A 27,065-nucleotide genomic window follows, 5' to 3' on the forward strand; every position below is an offset into this window, starting at 1 on the left:
AGCTTTCATGGGAACTCAGCTTTTTTTAAGGATGTACCTAAGTAAAATTTTTATTTTGATATAATTGTAGATTCACATCAAGTTGTAAGAAATGATACAGATATATCCTACGTACCATTTTTCCAGTTTCCTTCAACAGTAACACCTTGTAAGACTAGTACAGCATCCCAACTGGGATATGGACACTGACACAGTCAAGACACAGAACACTTCCATCATCGGAATTCCTCATATTGCCCTTTTATAGTCACACCCACTTCCCCCTTGCCACCACCTCCACTTTAACCCTTAGCAACCATGGATCTTTTATATTCTTTTAAGTTTAAGAATGTTCTATAAATGGAGTTAAACAAGATGCAGCCTTTGAGATTGGCTTCTTTTATTCAGCAGAATTCTCAGAAGATTCTTCAAGGTTGTTGCATGTATCATTTTTGTTACTCAGTAGTATCCCATGGTATGGATGTACCATGTTTATTTAACCATTCACCCACTGAAGGATATCTGGATTGTTTCCAGATTTTGGTTATGATGAATAAAGCTGCATATACACTCACATGCAAGTTTTGATATGAGCACAAGTCTTCACTTGTCTAGGACAAACGCTCTGGAGTGCAATTGCTGGGTCATATGGTAGTTACATACCTAGCTTTTTAAAGAAACTGCCAAATTGTTTTCAGAATGGCTATACCACTTTACATTTTACCACCAACATATAAGTGATCCAGTTTCTGTACATCTTCACCAGCATTTGGTAGAATGATTGTTTTTGAGCTCTCCTTTTATGTTATTGGAATAACTGCCTTAATTCTCTCCCTTTTCCAAACTATCATCTTCAGTGCTATCTGAGTTCAGTTTTAGACATGTGCCTTAAGTGATTTGGGGGATAGATATTAATAGTTAGAAATATAATAGGCATTCGGATATATTTAGTTTAAGGGATGAGATCTTATAACCAGTTTTATGAGCTGTCTTTTTTTAGTTGATGGTTAAGTGGATGAAATGACTCAAGAATGGGAAGATGAAAAAAGACGGCTGAGGACAGAGTCCTGAGAAGCGTCAGTTGTAAGAGTTGGGCGATTGAGTAATCAGAGGGTTAAGAATATATTCTGTAAGAGAAAATGAGAAAAGAGATGGTTTTAAAATAGCATGAAATATGATATCAGATATTAGAGGCTGGGTGTGGTGGCTCACATCTGTACTCCCAGCACTCTGAGGGGCTGAGGCTGCCAGCTTGTGCCTAGGAGTTCAAGACCAGCCTGAACAACATGGTAAAAACCTTGTCTCTACTAAAAACAAGCCGGGCACGGTGGCATGCACCTGTAGTCCTAGCTACTTGGGAAGCTGAAGTGGGAGAACTACCTGAGCCTGGTAGGTTGAGGCTGCAGTCAACAGTGATCATGTAACTGCACTATAGCCTAGGCAATGGGAGTGAGACCCCCTCCCCCAATCTCTCAGTCTCTCTCTCTCTCTCTCTCTCTATACACACACACACACACATATATGAGAGGGACAATTTATGATGAGACCTGAAAATGTCTCTTGCATTTGGTATGCCCATTGAGGGATTGGTGTTCATCTTTGTTTGGCAGTTTTCATGGGAAATGCCTGGAGATAGGCGGTTGAAGCATGAATAGGAAGTTAAGTTGACACAGTGAATGAAGACCGGTTTTTGGAATAAAGTGGAAAAGAATGAGCAATAATTAGCATTACTGAAGATTATTTTTTAGCTGGGAGAAAGTTTTTAGGCCGAGGTTGAATCAGTGGAGGGAAAGAGGCTGCAACTGAAGGAAAAAAACTTACACCTTGTCAACAATGAGTACATTATAATGACTAAAATTTATTTTAATGAAAAAACGTATTGAAGAGAGGAGAGATTTATGGAACAGGGTCCTGGAGGAGATGGGAGATAACTGGGTTCAGACTGGAGAGGAGATGAAGAAGGGTAAGCAGAGATGAATTTGTTCCTGAGTGAGTTGTGCCTGAGGGCTTTGCTCATCTTTGCAGGGTTGGGTGAGAAGGGGTAGGGAGCTTAAGAAGAGTCCTGAGAGTTGAATCGGCCACTGAGGGAATGGAAAATGGGCTAATTAAAGGCAAGGAATAGGATGGTAGTGCCCAATTAAAGAACACATATTTGTAGTGATGTCAGTTTGCACAGTGGTTCAAGGCTAGACTTAAGAAGCTGAATTTAAGTTGGGCTGGTTTAATAGCAGAAAATGATGTGTAGTCAGTAATGGATAGACTAAGAACTGAAGTAGTGATTGAGCTGGAAAACAGAATTTTTCAGGAAAAGAGAAATGGAAGAATTGTTTCTAATTATAAAAAAAATATTGGAGTTAAGATTTTCAGAGGTAAAAAGAATTTTAGACAATGATGATGTCCAGGAGAGTGGGTTAGTGAAATAGTGTTCATGAGACTCCTGAGTGCTAAGGAGTTTGCATGTTATCTTGAAATTGATGAGAAATCAAGGATGAGACATAGCAATATTAACCTTTCAGAAACTTTCCTCTGATGACAGTGTGAATAATGGATTAAAGAGGGACAATACTGGAAGCAATCAGACATGTTAAATTCACTGTGAAGCACTTTTGCATCCAACTGAGGGGGAAGCTTTCAAGCCATCAAGTTTTCAGCCACGTTTTCTACTCTCTTGATTGAACACAGTTAATTGAACCGATCTATCTTAATTATCTGTTCCTGAAAAGATCACATCCCCTCAGCTGTGTTTTGCCCACATCATCATCTTTACTAAATGTAATTAGAACTCTCCTGTGTTAACCTCAGGAAAAACTAGCTCCTTAATATTTTCATGCTGTTGAACTTGTGGCGCCAGATATGGCCACACTGGACAGAAACAGTATAACTTTTCTCTTTACCTTTCACTACTTTTCTGAGAAGGTCTGAAAAGTTTTCAGAAAATGCTCAGGCATGTAGTTATCAGTTTCTGCGACCTCTGTGTTTCTGAAATGGGAGAGGTTCCCTTGTCCCACTCGCAGGGTGTGTAGTTTCGGGGTGTGGCTAGCTTCAAACCTCTAGAGGAGCATACAGACGGGCAGGCTGTGGGACTCCAACCCCACAGCAGTGTCTAGGAATATTTACAGCTCCTGAAGCCCCAGGTTGTGTGTGTTACAAAGTGCTCTTTTAGTTTATCTATAGGCTTCTGTTAACCAGCTTAATTAGACCCTCTACCTGTTGCAAGGACAGGGAGCTTTCTGTATCCTGGGTTCTTGCCTTGGTGTACCAGAAGAATTGGATCACACGTTGGGCTGGAGAATGAGTGCAAAGTTTTATTGAGTGGAAGTAGTTCTCAGCAGATGAGGGACCCAGAAGGGAGTGGTTTATCCCCTGGAGGTGGGTCGCTTGGCGGCCCTGGCTCTTTTCCGACTGCCCTGGCCAAACTCTGCGTCATTCTGCCAGGGGATGACCTGCAGATGTGCCAGTATGCTCCTCTTGTTCCGCGCATTAGCTTCTCTGGACGTCTGACTGCTTGTGTGTCTGTCTGCTAGGGTCTCGGGTTTTTGTAGGCACAGAATGAGGGGCGCAGCAGGCGGGGGTGGTCTTGGGAAATGCAACATTTGGGCCGGAAGGCAGGAGTGCCTATCCTCACCTAGGTCTGTGGGGATGGAGTCCTATCCAGGCACCACACCTTTCTCTACCCAGCACTTCACTTCCCTCTTCCCTATCATTTAAAGGGACTACGCTCTTCCCAGCGCTCCCCTATGATTTCTACACTGTAAATATCTATCTATCTATCTGTTTAATATGGTCTCTTCTATCAGGTTTTGTTACTTCACATTAACTTGCATGGAATTCATCTTGTTATAATGTGCTACCTAAAAATCCTAGTACTATGGTTTAGAAATATATGTTTAAAAAATGTTCAGTGAAAGCGAATGAATGAATGAATGAATGATGGCTTCCACACACGGAAGAACCCTGTCCTCCTGTAAGGTACATGATTTGAAGATCTCAACAAGTCTGTCTTGGAACAGGCCCAGTTCCGATGCCCATACAGTTCTGGGACTAACAAAAAGTGTCACGCCATCCAGATACGCTTAATTTGGAAACAGCTGTAAGGAGACTCAGGGCCAGCTCAAGTTTCTACACCTGGGAAAGTGGGGAGGCTGTTTACCATAGGGAAGCATGGCGGCCGCCTGCCGGAGTTCAGGAGCGCAGGATCCTCTCCGGGAAAGCAGCCGAGGCCGCTTTCCGTACAGCAGTATGGCGGCCGCCGACAGGAGGCGGTCTTAGCATCCCGCCCGGGGGAACAGGCCGCCGTAAAGGAAGCTCTGCTTCCTCTTCTTCCTTCTCCCGCCTCCCACCGGTTGTCGTAAAAGGGTGAATGGAGAGCGAGTTGTCGGGGGGAAAAAGGGAGGACAGGGGGCGCGGAGTCAGAGTGGCGCAGCAAGTAGCCGCAGGTGGCGACGGTGGCGGGGGGTGGGGAGTGAGGTAATCTAGGGGGCGCGGAAGAGGAGGCTGAGAGGGTCAAAAGAAAATTAAAGCTGCAGTCCGGCCTAGTGGTCCGGGGGCCGCGGAGCCCCCACCCGGGGAGATGGACCTCAACCGGATCATCCAGGCGCTGAAAGGCACCATCGACCCGAAGTTGCGGATTGTAGCCGAGAACGAGCTCAACCAGGTGAGGAGAGGGCCTTCGGCGCCCCTCTTCCGCCGTAGCTGCGCCCCTGCGGGCTGGCCGGGCTCCCCCTCCGCGGCGCCCCTTGTCTTGGCCCCCACCGGGCTGGGACTGACGCCTCTCGGCGGGTCCCGCCCTCCGCTTCCCCCGTCCCCCTGCCCCTCTGACCCCGGTCCAGTGGAGCCGGACTTCCCGGATCTTTGCCGAGCAGCTCGCGCACCTGTTGGCCACCTTTGCACCTTTTCGTGTCGTCTTCCTTCTCCAGTGCAGTTTGTTCAGCCCACTTGGTCCGCAAGAAGCAGTTTTTAAATCTGTGCTGGTGTTTTCAGGGTGTGATTTCTTTTCCTTAAGTTCGCTGATTGGGGAGCAGGTGGGAATTTTACTTACAATTAAATCTGAGTTCAGCTTTTCTCCAAACCCAGCCCTTTTTAGGTGTTGCTGTGGAGCACGCTGCCCACTGCCTCCTCCTGTCTGGTTGGCAGGACTGTTTTGACACCGATTGGCCGAGTTTTGCGGAGCGCTGGGCAGTGCTGCTGGGGAAGAATAGGCAGTTTTCATGGGGGTACTGCCTGTTATAAGACACATCCAAGTAAGATGTGTTTGGAATAATTTCTTATAAATGCTAAAATGTGTAAGACTTTTCTTTTTTCCTCCGTCTCCTGTTCTTGCTAATTAGCCTTGACGTCTTTCCAGCATTATCTCCACACATCAAAAGTTTAATAATCGCAAACTCTATCTTATTTCTTTTTCCTTACCGGTACTTAAGAATCACATACGTCTTACTACAAAGTGGGAATTAAGATCTACCCCTGGGATGGAGCAAGAGCTGTTTGAGGTTGTGGTGACCTGTAAATATAAATATTCCAAAATCAGCGGTTCTCAAAGCGTTGCCCAGGACCTGGCGCTTCAGCATCACCTGAGAACTTAAAAATTATGCAAATTGTGGGGCTTCACTCCAGACTTAACAAATCAGAAACTGTGGGGGTGGGGCCCACTTGTATTTTAACTAGCTCCCCCGTGATTCTGTGTGTGCCTCCTAAAGTGTGACTGTTCTGAGTAAATGTTTCTGTTGGAATTGACTTTAAAAAGCAGCTGCGTGTTGGGAATCTTTGAAAGGGATTATTTTAATAGGAAATCTAGGTGTAGTTCGGAGTAGGTATGAATGCTGGATTCCCCAGAGAGAAAAGGGGGAGTGAAAATACTGCCAGTGGAGAGGAGGTTGGGTTGAACTAATGCCCAAAGATAATGTATTGGTGCCTCAAAAAGAAAAGGATTGTCACTCAGAATAGGGGGAAGTTAAAGTCAGTACCTATCTCAGGCTTTGCAGAGTAAAAGTACTGTTTGCTGGCTGGCTGGAAGAATAGTAATCCAGGGTGTTAGTTAGGAAGAACAAAACAGGAGCTGAATTTGCAATCTACTAGTATGAATAGGGAAGTTGGCCTGTTTATGAACCCCTTCTTCTCACAATGAGGCCAGGTGGTCCTTTGATAGTGTTGATAGGGAACATATATCTTTGATATCAGGTTACACTTTTCCTGTCCTTCACTTAACTTTCATTTCTTTCTGATTCATCAGTATATAAGTACAGTTGATGTGACTGAAGTGGAAAAAGTACATGATAAAGGCTGCAGAACTAGGAGACATTGAAGACCCAATCCTATTTTGTTTCATAGTATAAACAAAAGCAGCACAGTCAGGGTGGTATGGCCATAGACTCTTCATGGTATTTTAATCCAAATCCATTCCATCATCACTCTGCCCTGCTGTCCCACCTCATCACAGACCATGATTTCCCCAGCAATTTCTAAAGGTAGCTTATTGCTATACTACTCATTTAGCATTTATGTTTTACATAACACATAGTGATATGCTTTAAGGCTTTTTGAATCAGCTGTAAGTAGAACAAAATATAATGTCACCTAACCATGTAGTAAAACATGGTTATGCTGATGGGTTTTGCATGCTTGCCCTTTGCCACCACTGTAACATCTGACTTTCTTGGATAAATGGGTGAGTAAATCACCATAAGTGATTATGGCCCACCTTTCTGACTTTCGGTCTCCCCTTAGCAAGTATGCTTTGCATTGGAAATGGGAGCAGCTTCTTCGGTATACTCATGCATCTGTCAATTGCTGTTTAGAAAAGTAAGCAGCTTTTGCACAACAGTCTGTGTTCCAATGGATACATTCTCATTTGGAGCTATATATTTTTTTCAGGTCAACATTTTTCTGTTACCAGTGACTAGCTGTCTGACTGCTATTTGTAATATTGTTTGTATGGGAAAATGTACTTTCAGTTTTGTCTCAGGATATTAAGAGTGAATCTTACACATCTTCCTCATTTTCTACAATCCAGAAGTCCCATTAGTCGCAGCATAGAGAAATAGAAATGGGTAGGTACCTTGCTTAAGTAATTCATCCAGAGAGGTGTCATCTTTTAACAGATTATCCTTCACATGGCCTTGATAGGGAAATAAGTTTTTACTTTCATTGCCAAGCTTTGGAATCTCTGCTTTCCATGCATGCATACATACCATTTTCATTACCTTTGATTAAGAGAATTTGTTTATATCAACAGCAGATATATTTATTGAGTTGTTAATATATTGCAGATATTAGTATAAGAGTTTGTTCCCATGGAGTTGTGGATACAGACAAGTAACTAATATAATTTCAGGTCATAAGTGCTGTAGAGAGTAAAGCTGTAGCAAGAGTGTTGGGATGTATAGTCATTCTCTGAAGAATGACATTGAACAGTGTTGGATATTGTGAAGTAATGGGCCAGGCAAAGAACTGAGAGAGGAACAGAGGGAATAAGAGTTCAGAAAAGGCCTTCAACCTGGTGTGCTAGAGGACTAGAAAGGTTAATGCACTGGAGCAGTGAGTCAGAGGATGGAAGGAGAACATCGGTTTTTTGCTTTATGAGTTCTCATAAATGCAGAATTCAGTTAAGCAAACTGCTTAATTGCAGAAAAGTTCACAGATACAAAATATCCTCAGGAAATCATTGAGAAATTAGTCTTGTTTATTTTTTAGAAACAAGAGGCCTGAAGAGGAACAAAGAAATTGGGCAACTATTTCTGAGTAAAGTAGTATGAAAATATAGCTGAATTTATCTCTAACTGTTTCAGCTGGTCATATTATCATAGACTGAATCAATGTTGAAAGAAGACAAGGTTTCTGAATGTTTAAAAATGGCAACAGTTGCAAAGAAGGAAGTTTCAAAATGTGTACAGTGGCAACAGTGTTGAAATAAAAGTAGTCTCTGCAATAAGTATATTACTTTCAAATAAGTAGCAATTAATTAAGTGTAAAGGTTATTTTGTGTGTGTGGAATAATATATATATTTTTTAAGCTCCCACCATGTGGGAGGGGATTCCAGAAAGCTGGAAGTCCCGGAATAATATTTTTTAACAAATAACTGAAGTCAGTTTTTTAGTTATTAGAATAAACTATATAGATGTTTTAATCTTTGATTCATGACAAGATCTTTCAGTATTTGGAAAGTTATAAACATGAGTTATAATATATACGTAGAAGGTGAAAGCTGGGCTGAATCTGTATTAATTTTGCCTTCCTATAAACTTATTAGAACAAATCTGTTTTCTTAAAAACTGCTTTAAAATCCTAATGGTTTCAATTCTGGATAAACAAATTTACATGCCACAGATTTGAGATCTGAAGACTACACAGGATGAAAAGAAGAACAGTTATAATTCACATTTTTGGAAGGGGTATAGGAAGATTCGGAAAGCACAATGTTCTTGGATGAAAAGGATTAATACTTTTTAAAATGCTACTTTTCTCCAAATTAATTTTCTAATCAAACATTTATCTTTCTAGATACTATTTTAGTTGAAAAGAATGAGCAATATACCCAAACCTAGCTGTGTATTGAAAGGGATGTCCCTGGATCTCCTCAGAGATCCAGGCTCTGAGGAGACGGGTGAGCTGAACAGATTCTCTGGGTCATTGTCTGGTTTGCCCTCACTGGAATTTGAATTTTTTCAAATGAATGTCAGTGGACAAAGGCATATGCGGGCTCTGAGAATGTGACAGGAGTGTAATATAGTCCAGGTACTATACATCTGGATATAATGTGATCAGAAGGAATGGATGCTTTGTATTTTTCTGCTTCTAAGGTCACTATGGCCAAACTCAGGAGCAGATCAAAGTAGAGCACACTTGCGGGGTGAAGTGACCCAGGCCACAGGGCAGAGCAGGAACTTCATCCACGTAGGCTCACTTAGGCATTAAGTTCAAAAGACAGTACAGCAGTAGAGGGCAGCTGGTGATGACAGCATGCTCAACACAGTCTCGTGAGTCACACTGTTCCAATCTGGACTGGCTTCTCTCTACAGCTCATGCTCAACTGTGTAACATTATCTTGTCTGTTTTGCTCTGTTGGATCTCCTATTTCCTGTAGCCCTTGTTTTTGTGTTTTCTGTTTGTCAAAAATACCATAAACAAAATTGAAGCACAAATAATCTAGGAACAAACACTTGCCATGTATAGGTCAAATAAAAGATTGTGATTTTAAATTCATAAATAGTTTGTAGAATTTATTAAGAATAAATGCTCCATTTACAAAAGGATAAAGGGAGTAAGGAATTTGTGGAAGAAACAGCCAACAAAGAGGAAGACATCCAACCTCCTTAGTAACAGAGAAAATGCAATTTAAAACATTCATAAAATTTTAAAGTTTTGAAAGAATGATGATACCTGTATTAGGTAGATGGACACTATCATATGCTGCTGTTGGGCATGTAAATTGCTATACCCTTTCTGGAGACCATTCTGACAATATGTTCAAAAATCAAAATGTTCAGATTCTTTTATTGATCAGTTTCTGCTGAGGAAAATTTTTTGACTTGAAGTATTTTAGTAATCTTGAGGGTTTGTCTCAATTTAAAAGTTTTTCTTTTATTTGGACAGTAATGTATTCCATAACAGGTGCTAACTTTATAAGATACTCATATTTCCCTATTTTATAACACATTTCTTTGTAATTTCAGTCCTACAAGATTATCAATTTTGCCCCCAGTTTACTTCGGATTATAGTCTCTGACCATGTGGAATTCCCAGTACGACAGGCAGGTGAGTTGATTTTTTATTATCTTTTATAAATGTATTTATAGTTGGAAGTAGAATGAGCGTTTTATTTTAATTTTAGATGTCTGTAATTTATTGAAATATTTGGAAGCACTAGTATGAAATATTTCTAGTGGCTTAAAAAGGCTTTGTTTTCCCCTAGAAACTTAGAGGTAGATACTGAGCTCTCAAATACCCTCTGGCTCTTTTTTTTCCTCCTCTCTCTTCCACCTACCAATTCCTTGCCTGTGTAATTTTGCCATTATTTTTGTTAGCGTTCTCAATTTTAATAGCTAATCTCCGTAATGCTTTATGATTTCTGGTAGCCTAGCCTCTGGGCCTGTAGATTAAGACCAGGAATTTATATATGTGAATTTGAGCTCTGTTACATGGCAAATCATGGAGGTAATGTGTTGCACAGATGTTCCTAACCCAGGTGACTGCGGAGCAGAACTGTGTTTTAAACATGAGACTTACTTTTAAGTCTTAAGTTGTTTCATGATGTACATTGTTCTTTTGTCGTTTTTTTTTTTTTTTTATGGACTAGTCATTAGAGCTCAGAAGTTTAAAAATTAGAGCCTTAGTGTGTCATGAATTTTCAAAAGATAATAACCAAAAACTAAAGGACATAAAGGACAATAGCTAGTTAAATATTTAAAAAGACTTATTATGTAAATGACATATACACGTAAGTAATTTGGATAATTTAGAAGATTACAAAGAAGTAAGTAAAATTACCCAACATTCATCACTCAGAAATGACCATCTTTGTTAATGTGAGATGAACATTAGCCTTTGCATGTGTTCAGGTAGAAGGATAGATGAACAGTTTATAGAAATGGGGTCATAATCTACATGCTGATGAAAGTATTTAATTTTATTTGAACATAGAATAAAAAGATAAGAAATATTAAACTTTGGGAAAATTTATAACACTATATATGATTTCAAAAGATCCCTTTGTGGTTAAAATAGAAAATCCTATGGAAAAACACTCATGTTGGAATTATTTTTTACTTTTGTTAGGTTTACAAGACTTCTGTGTAAACTTTTAAAACCATAATGCACACTTGTTTCACCTTTGTTCTATAAAGTAGGGCTGTTCTGAAACAACATTTTGTTGAATGAAACCTATTTTAAAAACCTAATTGTTTATGGCGCCATTGTAAAGTTGCTATGAAGCATTTAAGAAGTAACATTTTAAAAGGTCTTAAAACAACTTATTACATTAATGACTTCCTTCTATGACATGGAAACATTACGAAAACACAGTTTATACCTTAGATTGCTTTTAATACACCCAAAGGTGACTACCATCAGCTTTCATGCGTGGTTCTCCAGTTCTTTTGTTTATATTACACATGCTATTTTAGAGTTTTCTTTTGTTTATGTACCCTTGAAGATTGCTCCAAGTTGATGCGTACTTCAGTCTTTATAACAGCTGTGCAGTATTTCTTTATATAAGAACTACCCTGGTTTACTTAAACAATTTGATATTGATGGACATTTCTCTTACTGTCTTTTTTTTCATTGTTGTTAGAAGCAATGCTAAGTGAGTGTCATTGGATATGTGCCTAGGTACTGTGGGAGTGTTTTTTATATAATAAATTATAAAAAGGGGACATGCTAGGCTAATGGATATTTGTGACATTTGTTTATTTATTTACTTTTTCTACCAACAGTGCATTAGAATGCTAGGTTCCCCAACTCCTCACCAACTCTGTACAACTTAATGAAGTTTTGATGTCAAGCGTAAACAGCATTGAAAGGCAATTTTTTCTTCATAATTGTTTTTTCATAATTTAGATTTCAAATCTGTTAACTACAAGATAAAGTATATTTTGGTGATTATTTCCTAACTTACTAGGCCCACCTCCTTTGAGCAACCATTTTTATCATAGACTCTGAAATATATTGATACAATTTTACATTATAACCTACATTTAAGTTTCACTTATAAATTTTCTGCTCTATTTAATCTATTATTAAAATACAAGGATGTTCCAAGACACCCAGACAGATAATTTATCATCTTTAGCATGACATTTAAAATAGAATGATGGGATTTTTGCTTTAAAAGAAAGCCTGTATAAAGCCGTTAAAAATTATGCTAATGTTAAGTAGAAATACAGCTGCAAAATACTTTTTCTCTTTTGCTTATGGGAAATCTAAAGCATTCTTGCTACCATCAAGTGTGCTCACTAGTGAATGTCCTTTCTTACCTTACTGTGAGTTTTTAAGAAACAGGAAAAAATTAAGTATTTTGATGTTGCCAAGCAAAACAAAAAAATTTGAATGTCTGGTGTGCTGCTTTTCTTTTGAGGTGTTGATAAGCATAATAGCATTATTAATATTATCATGTGCAGTGAAATAAGCCTATCTTAAACTTAGGATAGTTATGATGAGGATTCTCAAGTCACTTTTGTTTCTAATTTTTTATTCCTTACCTCTGAAGAGAAGAGACTCTTTAGTAAAATTTCTTTAATATGTGTAAATTTAGGCTCAGATATGTACTTTTTTCAGTGCATTTTGGAGTTGCTATGAGAAGGAGAGTAGTTTGGATTTAAAAGTGGTGGTGAGAGGCATTATTAGACTTGAAGAGGTCATCAGAGGTGACAATGTGGGACTATCATTTTAAAAAAATAACATGGTTTTTAATTTCTGTAAGTTTGCCTACTGCCTGTTCTTTCTTTTTGTTTGTATTTCCAAAGGATGGACAGGGAGAAGATATAACAATTCATTCTGTGGTTATTTGTTCAGAGGTGATTTGTTAAGATTGACCTCAGAATTATAGAGTGCAGAACCTAGAAATAATGAGAAAGATGTCTCTGATCAGTCCAGAAGCATTTTAAGAAGCTCTTTTATGAACATTCATGTATTTTATTTATAGGAAGCTTTGTAACTCGTACTCAGAATCTATTTAATATTATTTTGATGTAATCAACACATTTGTTGGCTAATCTCCTAGCTTTTCACAGAGTAATAAGGGAGAGAAGGGCTACAAAATTATAATGAAAAACAGCAAGGCTTAGAAACATGAACTCAAAAGCATGACATTCTGCTCACTGCGATAACACTTTCTCCACTTTGAGGTTATGAAACCCAATTGACCTCTGTAGTTGTGTTTCTGGGTCTAGAGCTTAAATGATGATTCATTGTGCTAAAGGAGAAAAGTGTGTGTGTGTTTTAGAAAGTTAATTTCAACCTATGATGCTTAAAATGGTAAGTGAATTTTGAAGGAAAACTATCTTAGAGCAGCCATTTTTATCATAGAATCCGAAATACATTTATAAAATTCTACATTATAACTATCCTAAATTTAAGTGCCATTTGTAAACTTTCTGCTCTGTTTAATCTATTATTAAAATACAAGGATGCTCCAAGACACCCAGAAAGATATAGTAAGTTTAACACTTCCTTTATGAATTGTATTAAGATGATATTAGTCGTTTGCTTCTTAGCTCTGGCAAATGGTTTGTTCTTAGGTACTTAAATGATTAAAGGGAAGGTTTTAGATTATTGATACGGTAACAGTTATTTTTGGTATTTTTCCTTTCTTCTTAGTAATCCATAATTACCCATAACAGTAATAAAATTTTTCTTTTTAATTATTGTATTGTTTCAATTTTATTTTACCTAATTGTACATTTATTTAGCCATATACAAATTAGTCACTGTGCCTTTAAAGGCTGTCTTGTGTGATGCACCATAATACAATTTTAAATTATAACTTTTTAGTTATAAAAGTAATATTAATAGTATTTAATGGCTAAATCATAAATACGTCCAGGATTTTACCATGTCTGTATCTTTACTATCTAAAGGTTCTATAGGGATCAAAATGATTTTGTGAATAATATAGTTGATTTTTCTTTTTGCAAAGATTAATCCTGTGAAAATCAGACTGGGTGTTTATGCCTATAATCCCAGCACTTTGGGAGGCTGAGGTGGGTGGATCACTTGAGCCCAGGAGTTCAAGACCAGCCTGGGCAACATGGCAAAACTTTGTCTCTACAAAAATACAGAAAATTAACTGGTGTGTATGCCTGTATTCCCAACTACTTGGGAGACTGAGGTGGGACTATTACCTAAGCTGTGGAGGTGGAGGCTGCAGTGAGCTATGATTGTGTCCCTGTACTCCAGCCTGGGTGATAGAGTGAGACCCTGTTTCAAAAAAAAAAAAAAAAAAAAAAACCCAAATGCTGTGAAATCAGTTTGAACTGAGAGGTTGGTTCATATCCTTAGATCATTCATTCATTATTTTTTGAATGAGTCTATACATTTTTATTGAATGTGTACTTTTTGTCAGTCACAGTTATGTAATATGAGGACTATATTGGGATAAAACATGGTGCTTAGTCTAGAGCCTCCCTTTATATAATTTTTGTTTACACCCAAATAAATTGAAATCTTAGATGGAAAAGTCTTTCAGAACTTTAGCAACTCAAAACTAATGAAAGAGGAGCTTACAGGATGTCAACTTCATAATTTCACTAAATGTCTTTTTTGTTTTCACTAACATAGAATGTATTGGTATATTCTCTATGGTATAGTGCTTTTACTAGCCAATTTAGTTTTGTTGTTGCTGTCGTTGTTTTTTTTTTTTTAAGACGGAGTCTTGCTTTGTTGCCCTGGCTGGAGTTCTGTGGTGCGATCTTGGCTCACTGCATTTGCCACCTGGGTTCAAGCAATTTGCTGTGATTACAGGTGCCTGCCACCATGCTTGGCTAATTTTTGTGTTTTTAGTAGAGATGGGGTTTCACCATGTTGGCCAGGGTGGTCTCGAAATCCTGACCTCAAGTGATCTGCCCGCCTCCATCTCCCAAAGTGCTAGGATTACAGGCATGAGTCACTGTGCCAGGTTGGCAATTTACTTTTATGTTAAAAGGTGGGTGAAGAAAGAGTTGGGTGGGGAGAGAAGAGAAGGTGAAGGGAAGAAAGTTATGCCTCTTTGCAAATCACATCTCTTTATTCTTCACATACATACACACACAAACACACATGTATGACATTATAAGTATTTGCTTACATTCATTGTTCAGCTAGGATGATTAGAAAGCTTCACATTCTGACCAGGTGTGGTGGCTCACACTTGTAATCCCAGCACTTTGGGAGGCTGAGGTGGGTGGATCACCTGAGGTTAGGAGTTTGAGACCAACCTGGCAAACGTGGTGAAACCTCGTCTTACTAAAAGCACAAAGATGGCCAGGTACTGTGGCTCATGCCTGTAATCCTGACACTTTGGGAGGCTGAGGCGGGTGAATCACGAGGTCAGGAGATTGAGACCATCCTGGCCAACATGGCAAAACCCTGTCTCTACTAAAAATACAAAAATTAGCCGGGTGTGGTGGCGCCTGCCTATAATCCCAGCTACTTGGGAGGCTGAGGCAGGAGAATCATTTGAACCCGGGGAGTTGGAGGTTGCAGTGAGCTGAGATCACCCCATTGCACTGCACTCCAGCCTGGCAATAGAGGGAGACGCCATCTCAAAAAAACAAAACCCTACGAAGATTAGCTGGATGTGGTGGCACATGCTTGTAATCCCAGTTACTCATGAGGCTGAGGCAGGATAATCACTTGCACTCGGGAGGCAGAGGTTGCAGTGAACCAAGATCTTGCCACTGCACTGTACCCTGGGTGACAGAGCGAGACTTGTCTCAAAAAAAAAAAAGAAAAAGGAAAGCTTCACATTGCTTCTTAAAATGATGTAGCAATATCAGATTATGTATTTTGATAGACGTGTACATATAAAAATTTCCTGAGCTTTTTTCCCAAAATTTTTGAAGGCTGATGTTCATTTCCCTATTATATTTATAAGTAATAAATATTTCAGAAAGGTTAGATGAAAATTCCCAATACTATAAAAAGCAGAGATATTCCAAAATGCTAGTCTTTGATAGTAGCCAGTGGGAAAACAAAACAAAAAAAGCCATCTTCATGAAGGGAAGTAGAACTTTACCTGTTGTCACCTCAGAATTAGGCATTGTGAAAAGTACGACTTTATGATCTCAAAGTATGTTTAGTATGGCAAGGATACATACATGATTTCCAGATAATTTTCCTGTCCTGTAAGCTCTGGGGCTTGACTTAATGAAATGTTTTCTGCATAGACTAGCTAAAGTGAAACCTTCACATTCTTAACCACTTTCTCTTCCTGATTTGGCTGTTCATGCCTGTAAGAGTTTTCATTTTTGCTGGGTATCATGTTTAACATTGAAGGTTTGGACTTTCATGCTCTGTGAGGCTGAATTAATGCCATCCTTTTTGATGCTGCTACATTAGCATTTTTTCCTCAAACTCAGCTGCCATTTACCTGAAGAACATGGTGACACAGTATTGGCCAGATCGAGAACCTCCACCAGGAGAAGCAGTATTTCCATTCAACATTCATGAAAACGATCGCCAACAAATACGTGATAACATTGTGGAAGGAATAATTCGGTCTCCAGATTTAGTGAGGTATGTGGTGCTGTATCTTTATGACTACTAGAAACCATGAAATGCTTAGATCTGAGGTTGGGTGCTGTTGGATCGAATCCTCGGCCTCATGTTTCTTTTTCTAAAGAGATACAGTAATGAAGAGGGGCACTAAGAGTTTCTACTTAGAGGTCTCTGTGTTTGTAATTCTTTGCCTCAAAATATTTTGGAAAAGATTTTGTTGTCATATCTTGCCACAAAAAGCGGTAAGATTTTAAAAAACATACTTAACCAAAACAATTGCGTAAATTCTTTCTATTTAAATAAACTTTGTGCTTAGTCATGATCTCTTGACTTTTTTACTACCCTCTTTGCTTTTCTTTGATACAGAGAGATTGATTTTGGAAATTTTAGCCTATTACCTATCTTAATCTTTTCCCTGTATTTTTATTCACATTTATGAATTGAGCATCTTTTCCTTCAGAGAAAGCAGGATAGAGTAGGTATAAGCTAGAAGGATTGTCTCTAGTTTTTCACATTCAAAGATTAGATGCTATAGAGCAGTACTGTCCCACAGAACTTTCTGCAGTGGTAGTGTTCTGTGTCAGTGTTGTCTAATAGCCACATGGCATTAATGACTGTTGAGCGCTTGAAATGTTGCTAGTGTAACTGAGGGACTGAATTTTTAATTCCATTTATTTTTGATTTATTTAAAATGTACATATGTAACTAGCAGCTGCTCTATTGGACAGAGCAGCTGTAGAGTCATAAAAATTTTACAATCTTAAAATAGGAGAAACAAATTCTTTTCAACATACAAGGTAGCAATTAGGTATCTTTTGAAAATGAAGGGACAAATAGGTGAAACAGAGGTAAAGGAATGAAATTTTTTAATGCGAAGAGGTTGGATATGACGTTAGCCCTGAGCATCTAATAGCCATAATGACATAAGCAGTGGAAAAGGAAGGAAGTACGAGGGGTAACAGGAAGGAGAAGCAACAATGAACTCTTAGAGCTATTTATTTGTTAATATGTGTGCTGGTTAAAAAAAAATCACCATTATTGCTCAAATGCCAGTCATGGGACTGATTCCCTTATGGTACCATCATGTATCCATTTATTTCCAAAATCTTACCTTTTCAGATCTCCCGTAATCTTCCCGTGGTTCTACACAGTAATGCATTGAAGGATGGCCTTTCATAACCATCCTTTGCTTGGAATGAGAAGGACTGGGAAGGTGAAATTTAAAAAATGAAAAGCTTCAATTTTATTACATATAAATATGACCTATTTATTCTTTAAAGGAACAGCTACTAGTGGCATTAGAGATCTTTATCTTTATCATGAGACAGTTCTCTGTGGCTTTGCTCTTTTTGTGTCCTTAAGGCTTAACTATAATCACTATTGAAGAAATTTCTTCCTCCGATTCTCAAAGTTTAAGAGTATTACAAAGGGAGTTTTCAAATAGATTTGATAACATAAAGAAATGGCATCATTTTGTTTAATTTTACCAGTTTCGGTGAATCTGAGTTACTATTTGTTCAACTGAAAATGATTTTTTTTTTAGTTGCACTATAAAATTCTAATTTTGCCAGATTTACTTTCTAACCATATGAAAATGTCATGTAAAGTCATATTTGGTGATAACATTGAATTGATAGTTTATAGAAGAGAAAAATATCCCCCTATTTTCTTTTCAGTTCCAGTTAAAGTTGAAATCTCATTGAGAAAGTAACTGATCTGTGTTATCAGATAACTTCTTTTAGCATTTAACTTCGTAGTTTTATTAAAGGAATATTTTCTTTTTTCTGTTTTATGTCTTTTCTGTTGCCTTTTTCATTTATTTCTTTGGAAATAGCTCTTAGCTCTCCTCTTCAGGAATTGCCTTGCTAATACATGTTTCTTTCTTAGGGTGCAAAAATTAGGATCTCAGACTGCCTTGGACAGAATCAACATACGGTGTTGGGTGTTAACTGATAATGGATGGGTTTAAGATTTTGGCCCATAGAGAATCTTCCTACAGTTATGTAGGTCTTCTTTGTGCTTACTTGTACCATCTTTAGGTTTGTCTGTTTGAAGTGATATGATATTTTATTTCCTAATTTAGGATATGGTAACCAAAATATGAGACATTTTTGGGAAATTTTACAGAGCAGAGGTAGATTCATTGGAGTTTTTTTAAAATTTAAAAAAATGATTTAAAAAATTAAAAACAATGTATTTAGAATAAGATAGTTTGAAAGGGTTCATTCATTTTGGAAAATCACTCATCTGTTTATTTTCAACAAGTTAAGTCACTGAGGATGTTTTTTAGATATGTCTTTCCCCCCTACCCCATGTATATAATTATATAATATAGGTAAATAGGAGAAAACAAACTTGTATGTAAAATATTAGAGGTCTTTGAAATACTGTTTATAACTACACAGATTTTGGACTTTTCTTCCCCACCTTGTAGAGTCCAATTAACAATGTGTCTCCGTGCCATCATAAAACATGATTTTCCTGGTCACTGGCCAGCAGTGGTCGACAAGATAGACTATTACTTGCAATCACAGAACAGTGGAAGCTGGCTTGGCAGTTTATTATGTCTGTATCAACTGGTGAAGACATATGAGTAAGTTGGTCTCTACTGGCTGAAGAAAGCAGCCTTGTGTAACTTAGAAATAATTAAATTGTATAGAGTAGTGTGTTGTGGGTATTCTGCACAGGTTATCAGATTAGTTTGGGAAATGTTGGGTTAGACATACTTAAATGTGTTTATTTGCTGCAGTTATTCAAAGAAACTTTAATGTGCTAATGGGTATTTTGTCTGTTCAATTTGAGTAATATAAGAAAAAGACATTTCCTTCCATATTTGTTATATAGTCTGTCTATTTAAAAATAGCAAAGCAACTTGTATTTTATAGGAAGAGTTTTGGCTTGATGAAAAATACTAGAAACATTCATGTAGGAAAACTGCAAAATAGTCTTGGATCAGTTTAAACTAGTCTAAATCTTTCCAGAAAGACTTTAAGTGTTGTGCCTAAAACAGGATGTTATTTTAAATTTCTTTTCAGTGTAATTCTAGCGGTTCAAACAGAAACTACAAGCCATTGTTAATGATTTTGTTTTATTAGTTTTATGTATTTAAAAATATTTTCTAATTTATTGTTGATAGTTCTTTGGATGGGAGAAATTACTTTTCTGTTTCTGTCTTTGCTCATGTAGATACAAGAAAGCAGAAGAAAGAGAACCTCTTATAGTAGCAATGCAGATATTTCTGCCTCGTATTCAGCAACAAATCATGCAGCTCCTTCCTGATTCCTCCTTTTATTCTGTAATACTGCAGAAACAGATTCTAAAAATCTTTTATGCACTTGTTCAGGTAGGTTTCTATTGCAGAAAACATATATGGAATCCTGTATTTCTGCGGTACACATGGAAAGTACTCAATAAGTGTCAGTTATCATTAAAAATTATTATATATTCTCCCATATATTTCTTTTAAAAATGCTTATGAGGAACAGGTTCACAGAAATTAATTGCCCAAGATCATCTCCATGGTAGATCTGCGCCTGTGTGCTTTTCATTCCAGTGTCTGAAATTATGGATAAGGAAGAACTAGGGTAGGTAAACCTACCTGCCCTAAAACCTGATTACTCAACTTATCTGTTCTATAGCATTCTTGCCTGTAGATTAGTTATGATTATAAGAGAAGAAGAAGGAAAAGAAGAATAGAGTCCGTCTTCTATGGGAAATCACGTTGATGGTAGTTTCTTTGCATTTGACTCAAAGCTAACAAAAGATTTAGGGCTGATTTTCCTTGGTTTAAAATGCTGCCTAAAAGAAAAAAAATCTGAAGGCTATCAAGGATGCTAACATGGGAATCCAAAAAGAAATTAGAAGATAGAGATGGAATATGTTTGAAATACAAGAATATTTAACATCAAATACTTGAAAGACTTAGGTAAATTATTTAGGTCTGATTGGTGGAGGAATAATTGTTTTCAGGCTTAACTGTTTGATGAGTGAATTAAAGCCCTATTATATGTTTTCTAGTTGAATTTGTCATGAGAAGAGGATGGTTTTGTTGAGCTCAAAAGCCAAGATAGTTTGGATTCGTCTTTGGCTTTTTATTGACTTAGATACTTAAACTGTTTCAGAATATTTTACTTTAATAAAGATTTATACTTTCATTAAAGCCTCATCTTTTAAACTTTTAATAGGGATAGTCTGAGGCAGATTCCCGCCCCCCCCCGCCCCCCCCCCCCCCACTCCCCAGAGCAGCCATTTTGCAGGGAAAGAGAAGGGGGAAGGAGGCAAATCTGAGAAGAGAAGAAACTAGAATACTAGGAAAATATGTTCTCTTACTTGTTTTGAAATAATATTCAGAGGCCAGACTTCCCTTTCCTAGAAATTGGGAAGTAAGACAAAGGTTGATGAAATAATTTTTTTAAAGCTTCTATCACTAATTGGTTTGCTAAGAGGACAGAATCTACATATTTTTCTCAATCTATATGTGCTAAAATCCTGAAAAACCTCAATATTTCTAACCATTTTGGTAATTATTATGTACTAATATATTAACATTTTCCTCTGGGAGATAGAAATTTAAAAGGCATTAGGAGCCACTATTACAATGCTGACACAAGTAAAAAGCGATACAAATTTTGTTTTTAAAAGTCTGAGCAGCCGGGTGCAGTGGCTCACATCTGTAATCCCAGCACTTTGGGAGGCTGAGGTGGGTGGATCACCTGAGGTTTGGAGTTCAGGACCAGCCTGGCCAACATGGTGAAACCCTGTCTCTACAAAAATACAAAAAATTAGCCAGGAATGATGGCGGGTGCCTGTAATTCCAGTTAACTTAGGAGGCTGAGGCAGGAAAATTGCTCAAACCTGGGAGGTGGAGTTGCAGTGAGCCGAGATTGCACCATTACACTCCAGTCTGGGCAACCAAAAGAGACTGTGTTTAAAAAAAAAATTAAATAGATAAACAAAATAAAGTTTGATGCAACAGATCTTGTCCAAGTAGCATTTATAATATTTGTACAGGGCACTCGGTTATTCTCTACGTAACCTCAGCCTAACCGTCAGCCTACTTCTCCTCTGTTCCCTATCTCAAATCCAAATGGCTCCCAAATGCACTTAGAATAAAGCATGAACTTCTTAATATAGCCCATAAAGCCCTTCTTCTGTCCACCTCTTATCATTCCTACCTTTGTACTTGTATAGTCATGTGTTACTTAACTCTGGGAATACATTCTGAGAAAAGCATTGTTAGGTAATTTTTGTCCTTGTGTGAACATTGTAGAGTGTACTTGCACAAACCTAGATGGTATAGGCTATGTGTTGCTCCTAGACTGCAAACCTGTGCATGTTACTGTGCTGAATACTGAAAGCAACTGTAACTCAGTGGTAATTGTATGTCTAAACATAGAAAAGATATGCTAAAAATATAGCATAAGATATTTAAAAAATGGCACAGCTGTATAGGGTATCATGAACGGAACGTGCAGGACTGGAAGTTGCTCTGGGTGAGTTAGTGCTGAGTGAATGTGAAGGCCTAGCATGTTACTCTATGCTACTGTATGTAGACTTATAAATGTTGAACATTTAGGCTACACTAAATTTATAGAATTTATTTGCAATAATAAATTGACCCTAGCTCACAGTAACATTTTTACATCATAAACTTTAACATTTTTAACTTTTTGACTCTGTTGTACTAGCACTTAGTTTAAAATATTAACATGTTGTACAATTGTACAAAAATATTTTCTTTATATTCATATTTTAAAAGGTTTTATATTTTAGAATGTATTTTTTTTCCTCTTCAAACTTTTTCATTAAAAACTAAGACACACACATTTGTCTTGGCCTGTGCAGGGTCAGGATCATCAGTATCACTGCTTTCCACTTACATATCCTGTCCCGCTGGAGTGTCTTCATTTCAGGGGCAATAACATGCATGGAGCTGTTGTCTATGATAATAGTGCCTTCTGGAATACCTCCTGAAGGACCTACCAGAAGCTGTTTTATATCACTTAAAAAATATAGAAGTGAAAGGAGTACACTCTAAACTGATGATAAAAAGTATTGTATAGTAAATATATAAACTACTAACATAGTTGTCATTACCAATTATTAGGTACTGTGTAAAATTGTTATTCTTGGCCAGGCATTGTGGCTCATGCCTATAATCCCAGCACTTTGGAAGGCCGCAGTGGGTGGACCATGAGGTTAAGAGATTGAGACTATCCTGGCCAACATGGTGAAACCCTGGCTCTACTAAAAATGCAAAAATTAGTGGGGCATGTGCCTGTAGTCCCAGCTACTTGGGGGGCTGAGGCAGGAGAATCGCTTGAACCTGGGAGGCAGAGGTTGCAGTGAACTGAGATTGTCACTGCACTCCAGCCTGGTGACAGAGCAAGATTCTTCTCAAAAAAAAAAAAAAAATTGCTATACTTTATACCATTGGCAATGCAGTAGGTTTGTTTGCACCAGCATCACCACAAATATTTGAGTAATGCATTGTGCTATGACTTGAAGATGGTTACTATGTCACTAGGTGATAGGAATCTTTCAGCTCTGTTCTGATCTTATGGGACCATTGTTGTACATGCAGTCTGTCACTGATTGAAACATTGTTATGTGGTACATGGCTATATATATATATATATATATATATTTCCAGTTAAGAGTGTAAGCTTTGTGAGGGCAAAGATTGTCTGTCTTATTATATCTGTAACATGGTAGCATATTTTGTACTGAATGGATGTGGGTACTGTCCCTCCTCTCTTGCACCTTACAGTATGACGGGTGATCCACATACCTGTGTAGTACAAAGTGGACTGTAGTTATTATGCTACATTGTAGAGAAAAGTAAGTAAAAAATGTTTGATGAGCATTTGTTGAGATAAAGATTTTCATCAAGGTGGTTAAAATAGAAGGTTTGACCCTCAAAGGGATAAGTCATAAAAATCACCCAGAATCTCATGCTGAATAAATGAGACCTCAGTAGTATTAATTTTTTTTCCTTTCAAAAATTAGCCCCAAGAAACAACTCATGGCATGTAGTCTTTTAAATTAAAAAATTTAAGTTCTATGTGTACTTATGAATTTATTTTAAGCTAGGTTGAACCATACAAGATTGCTGTTTTCCTTCTCAAATGTTAGCCCTTTCGTATAGTTTAGCCTTACAATATAGATAAAATTGCTGATTTCTTGGAGGGGAGGAATTATTGTTCATGTTGTTGTTATTCTGTTTTCCAGTATGCATTGCCTCTTCAGCTAGTGAATAACCAAACCATGACAACATGGATGGAGATCTTCCGAACTATTATCGATAGGACTGTTCCTCCTGTAAGAAAAAGTTTTCCTAAGAAAAATAGGGGAAATGGGTTTGGAATATTTGTGGTAGACTGATTCATTATCCCTGCAAGCTTTTTGAAAAAATTTACTATTATAATTAATAAAATAATTCATAATGCCATTTTTAGAAAGCTTAAACAATTTAATCCTACCAAAAATGAAAACCATTTTTAAAACTCTATTTCTCTAGTCTTTTTTTTTTCTCTGCCTCTATACACAACATATTTTATGTATAAAAGTAGTATATGTTGACTGGGCCTGGTGTCTCACACATGTAATCCTAGCACTTTAGGAGGCCAAATGGGGAGGATCACTTGAGGCCAGGAGTTCAGGACCAGTCTGTGCAATATAGTGAGACCTGGACTCTACAAAAAGTTAAAAAAAAAAAAAAAAAAGCTAGGTGTGGTAGCACTTGGAAGCTGAGGTGGGAGGATCACCCAGTAGTTTGAGGCTGCAGTAAACTATGATGCTTAGGGTATAAAGCAAGACCTCGTCTCAAAAAAAGAAAAAAAAGGAAGTATTTATTGATACTGTTTTGAAATTCAGTTTTCAATTAAAACTTATAAATACTTTTATGATTATAAATGCCTTTATACTGTCAGTTTTGTTGAATGTTTTACTTGCTGCATGTTTGGATTATTTATTTAGTGTTTTAACTCTAAGAATGTACTTAAATTTTTGCGCACATATGTGATGATTTTCTTGGGATAAACTCCTAGAAGCATGTAAGGCTTTTCACTGATCTTGCAGTGTGCTGTTCAGAGAGTGTGCCCTCGTTTACACTTTAAAAAGCAGTGACTGAGAATGCCTGTATGGGCGCACACTTAATTCTAAGTTTGTCCATTTGACAGGGAAAAGATGGTTAATTTTGATCTGGAGGAATAATACTATTTTTAATTTATCAAATTGGGCCTTGTATCTATTAAAATTCTAGTTTGTCTTAAAATGTGCAGTAGTATATCTGTTGTCCATACCATAAGACAAAGTATTTTGATGTTTAACTTACATGCATGAATGCACAGAACTTAGTGACTAGTTCAGTGAATTTTGACATACACTTGTGTTATCACCCAGATAAAAATATAGAACCTTTTTATCATCTGGTTTCCTCAAAGAACCATGGTGTTTTGTATTTTGTCCTCTACTTATTTAGGCCTTTTGAAGATAGGAGGTAAATGTGAACAGCAGCATTGGTTAGTTGAAATTTACTTTCTTTATTTCCTGCCTAGCAATCTGTAAGATTTTTCATTTGTATAGGAATCTAACTGCACATTTAATATGACTTAATCTATATCAAGATTTATCCTGCCTTTGTTATTCACATAAATCCTTTTATTTGCAGAACTTTAATCTGGGTAATTTTGTCCTGTTAGGAGACTCTGCAAATTGATGAGGATGATAGACCAGAACTGGTATGGTGGAAATGTAAGAAGTGGGCACTGCATATCGTAGCTCGGCTCTTTGAACGGTAATTATCTGTTTATTACATTGATGATCATACAGTCAGTATCTCAGTATCAGATATGATTATTTGTCTTTAGAGCCACTCAGAGCCAAGAGTCACTCTTTTTAAAGTAGGCTTAATTGTAATCAGTGGCTTAGAGATCATAATGAAGTGGATAATGTTCTCTGGATCTTTTTTATTCTTCTGTGAAAAACTTGGAAAAATAACATTGTTCAGCCTATTGATAATATCTAAGAATTATGCGAGAAGCTGCATGGTCACTCAACTCTGTTATAAAATCACATTTAATTTTAAAAGCATTTATTGAAAAAATCTATGTCAGTTGTAGCTTTTTAATTTCTAATATTCACCCTGTAGGAGCTCTTGGTTTAGCAAGTGAAAGCTTCTGTCTGAAACTTTAAAGTATGGCCCACAGTCTAAGTACAGGTTATCTTGATTTCATTTTGTGGCTTGTGCAAAAAAGAAGGCAGTGTTAGTTTTCTGCCCTAATACAATCCATCTTTAAATAAGGGACTATATTTAAAGTAGCAAGCATGCTGTTTGTAAAATTCACAGTATTTGAATATTTTCTCTTTGTATTTTAAGATATGGAAGCCCAGGAAATGTCACAAAAGAATACTTTGAATTTTCTGAATTCTTTTTGAAAAACTATGCGGTGGGCATTCAGCAGGTAATAAACTTACGCTTCTTAAATAGAAGAATGGTTACTACTGAAAGTAAAGTAATTTCTATCTATTGGAAGTAGGTTACAAACATATTAATTCATTACATATTTATAGAGGATGAAAGGACAGTTCTGGGAGTCTATTACAAGGCAATTGTTTTTAAAACCAAAGTTTACAGTGCAATTAGTCTTAGAACCAAATGTCCTAAGACAGCTACCGCCAGAGCTGAATCGTAGACTGTGACTCAAACCTTTTGAGTTGATAGTGGTGTAGCAGTCACCAGTGTTACACTGGGTTCTTCTGTTAATTCTCTGACCTCTTACAAGTTTTTTATCATTATTTCTTTGGGCATCACCTCTTTGTTCTAAGCTTTTATTTTAGATGACTTATATACTATGAATTGGTCTATATGAAGAATAGTTGAATTTATTAGATGTTAAGACTCTCAGCTGAGAACTTAAATGTTTCTATAAAATTATAATTTGGGAATCATTCTATATAGTGAAAATTAGTTCTGGAAATAATCCAAGATGCTATTAATGTTTAAAAGTTTTAAAAGCTACAAAGGACAATGGTCTATGAGGACTGGTTGATCAGTATTGCCATTTAAATCATATTTTTGTTCATATTTCAATAAATAAAATTTATTAATTATTGACCACTGGCTGTAGCAGGGCTGAATTGAGGAAGCAAATACTAATTAGACAGGCAAAAGCTTTAATGATATAGAGGATGTTTCTATATTTCTTTTTTTTCTTTTTTTTGAGACAGAGTCTTGCTTTGTCCCCCAGGCTAGACTGCAATGGCACGATCTTGGCTCACTGCAACCCCTGCCTCCTGGGTTTAAGTGATTCTCCTGCCTCAGCCTCCCAAGTAGCTGGGATTATAGGCACACACCACCCCACTTGGCTAGTTTTTTATATTATTGGGTAGACATGGGGTTTCACCATGTTGGCCAGACTGGTCTTGAACTCCTGACCTCAAGTGAGCCACCCAACTTGGCCTTCCAAAGTGCTAGGATTATAGGCGTGAATTGCTGTGCTTGGCTCTAGATTTTTTAAAAATTTCCTTATAAATAACTTTTTAAATCAGTTTAAGAAAAATAACTTCTCAGTTGTGTTATGTTTATAATGACCTTCTGTGATCTGAGCTTATAAAAGAAAATTCTCCCATATTTTCTTTAAGAATTCTGTGCTATCATTTTTTGTCATTGTTAAAATATTTCCCCATCAGGAGTTTATTTTGGTGTGAAGTTTAGGGAGTTAATTTAAATTTTTTCAGAGGGCTAATCAGTTGTGCTAATGCTAATTTTTCAAACAACTTTTCTCTTCCAATTTGAAGGAGCCTTTATCAAATAATGAAACATCTTTGTGCTGTCTCTTGTTGTATGGAAGTTTTTAATGTTTATTTAGTCAGATCTGTTATTGTAATTTTTTTTTTAAAT

At 37.2% G+C, this 27,065-nt stretch overlaps 1 protein-coding gene across 2 annotated transcripts in view; it reads left to right on the forward strand.

Moving 5' to 3' along the window:
- Positions 1–4,324: 4,324 nt before the first annotated feature.
- The window catches only part of IPO8 (importin 8), a 70,489-nt gene continuing 47,748 nt past the window's right edge, over positions 4,325–27,065 (forward strand). The window contains exons 1-9 of one of the 2 annotated variants that reach the window (XM_078339005.1): positions 4,325–4,633; positions 9,646–9,727; positions 16,024–16,180; positions 18,050–18,165; positions 18,597–18,755; positions 19,349–19,505; positions 23,393–23,482; positions 24,865–24,959; positions 25,542–25,626. In XM_078339005.1, the coding sequence (XP_078195131.1) occupies positions 18,122–18,165; positions 18,597–18,755; positions 19,349–19,505; positions 23,393–23,482; positions 24,865–24,959; positions 25,542–25,626 (630 nt within the window). In that variant the 5' untranslated portion in view covers positions 4,325–4,633; positions 9,646–9,727; positions 16,024–16,180; positions 18,050–18,121. The remainder of the gene's footprint in view (positions 4,634–9,645; positions 9,728–16,023; positions 16,181–18,049; positions 18,166–18,596; positions 18,756–19,348; positions 19,506–23,392; positions 23,483–24,864; positions 24,960–25,541; positions 25,627–27,065) is intronic. The other variant, XM_035255929.3, reaches the window with a different exon arrangement.

This window comes from Callithrix jacchus, chromosome 9 (assembly GCF_049354715.1).
Source record: "Callithrix jacchus isolate 240 chromosome 9, calJac240_pri, whole genome shotgun sequence".
Lineage (NCBI taxonomy): Eukaryota > Metazoa > Chordata > Mammalia > Primates > Cebidae > Callithrix > Callithrix jacchus.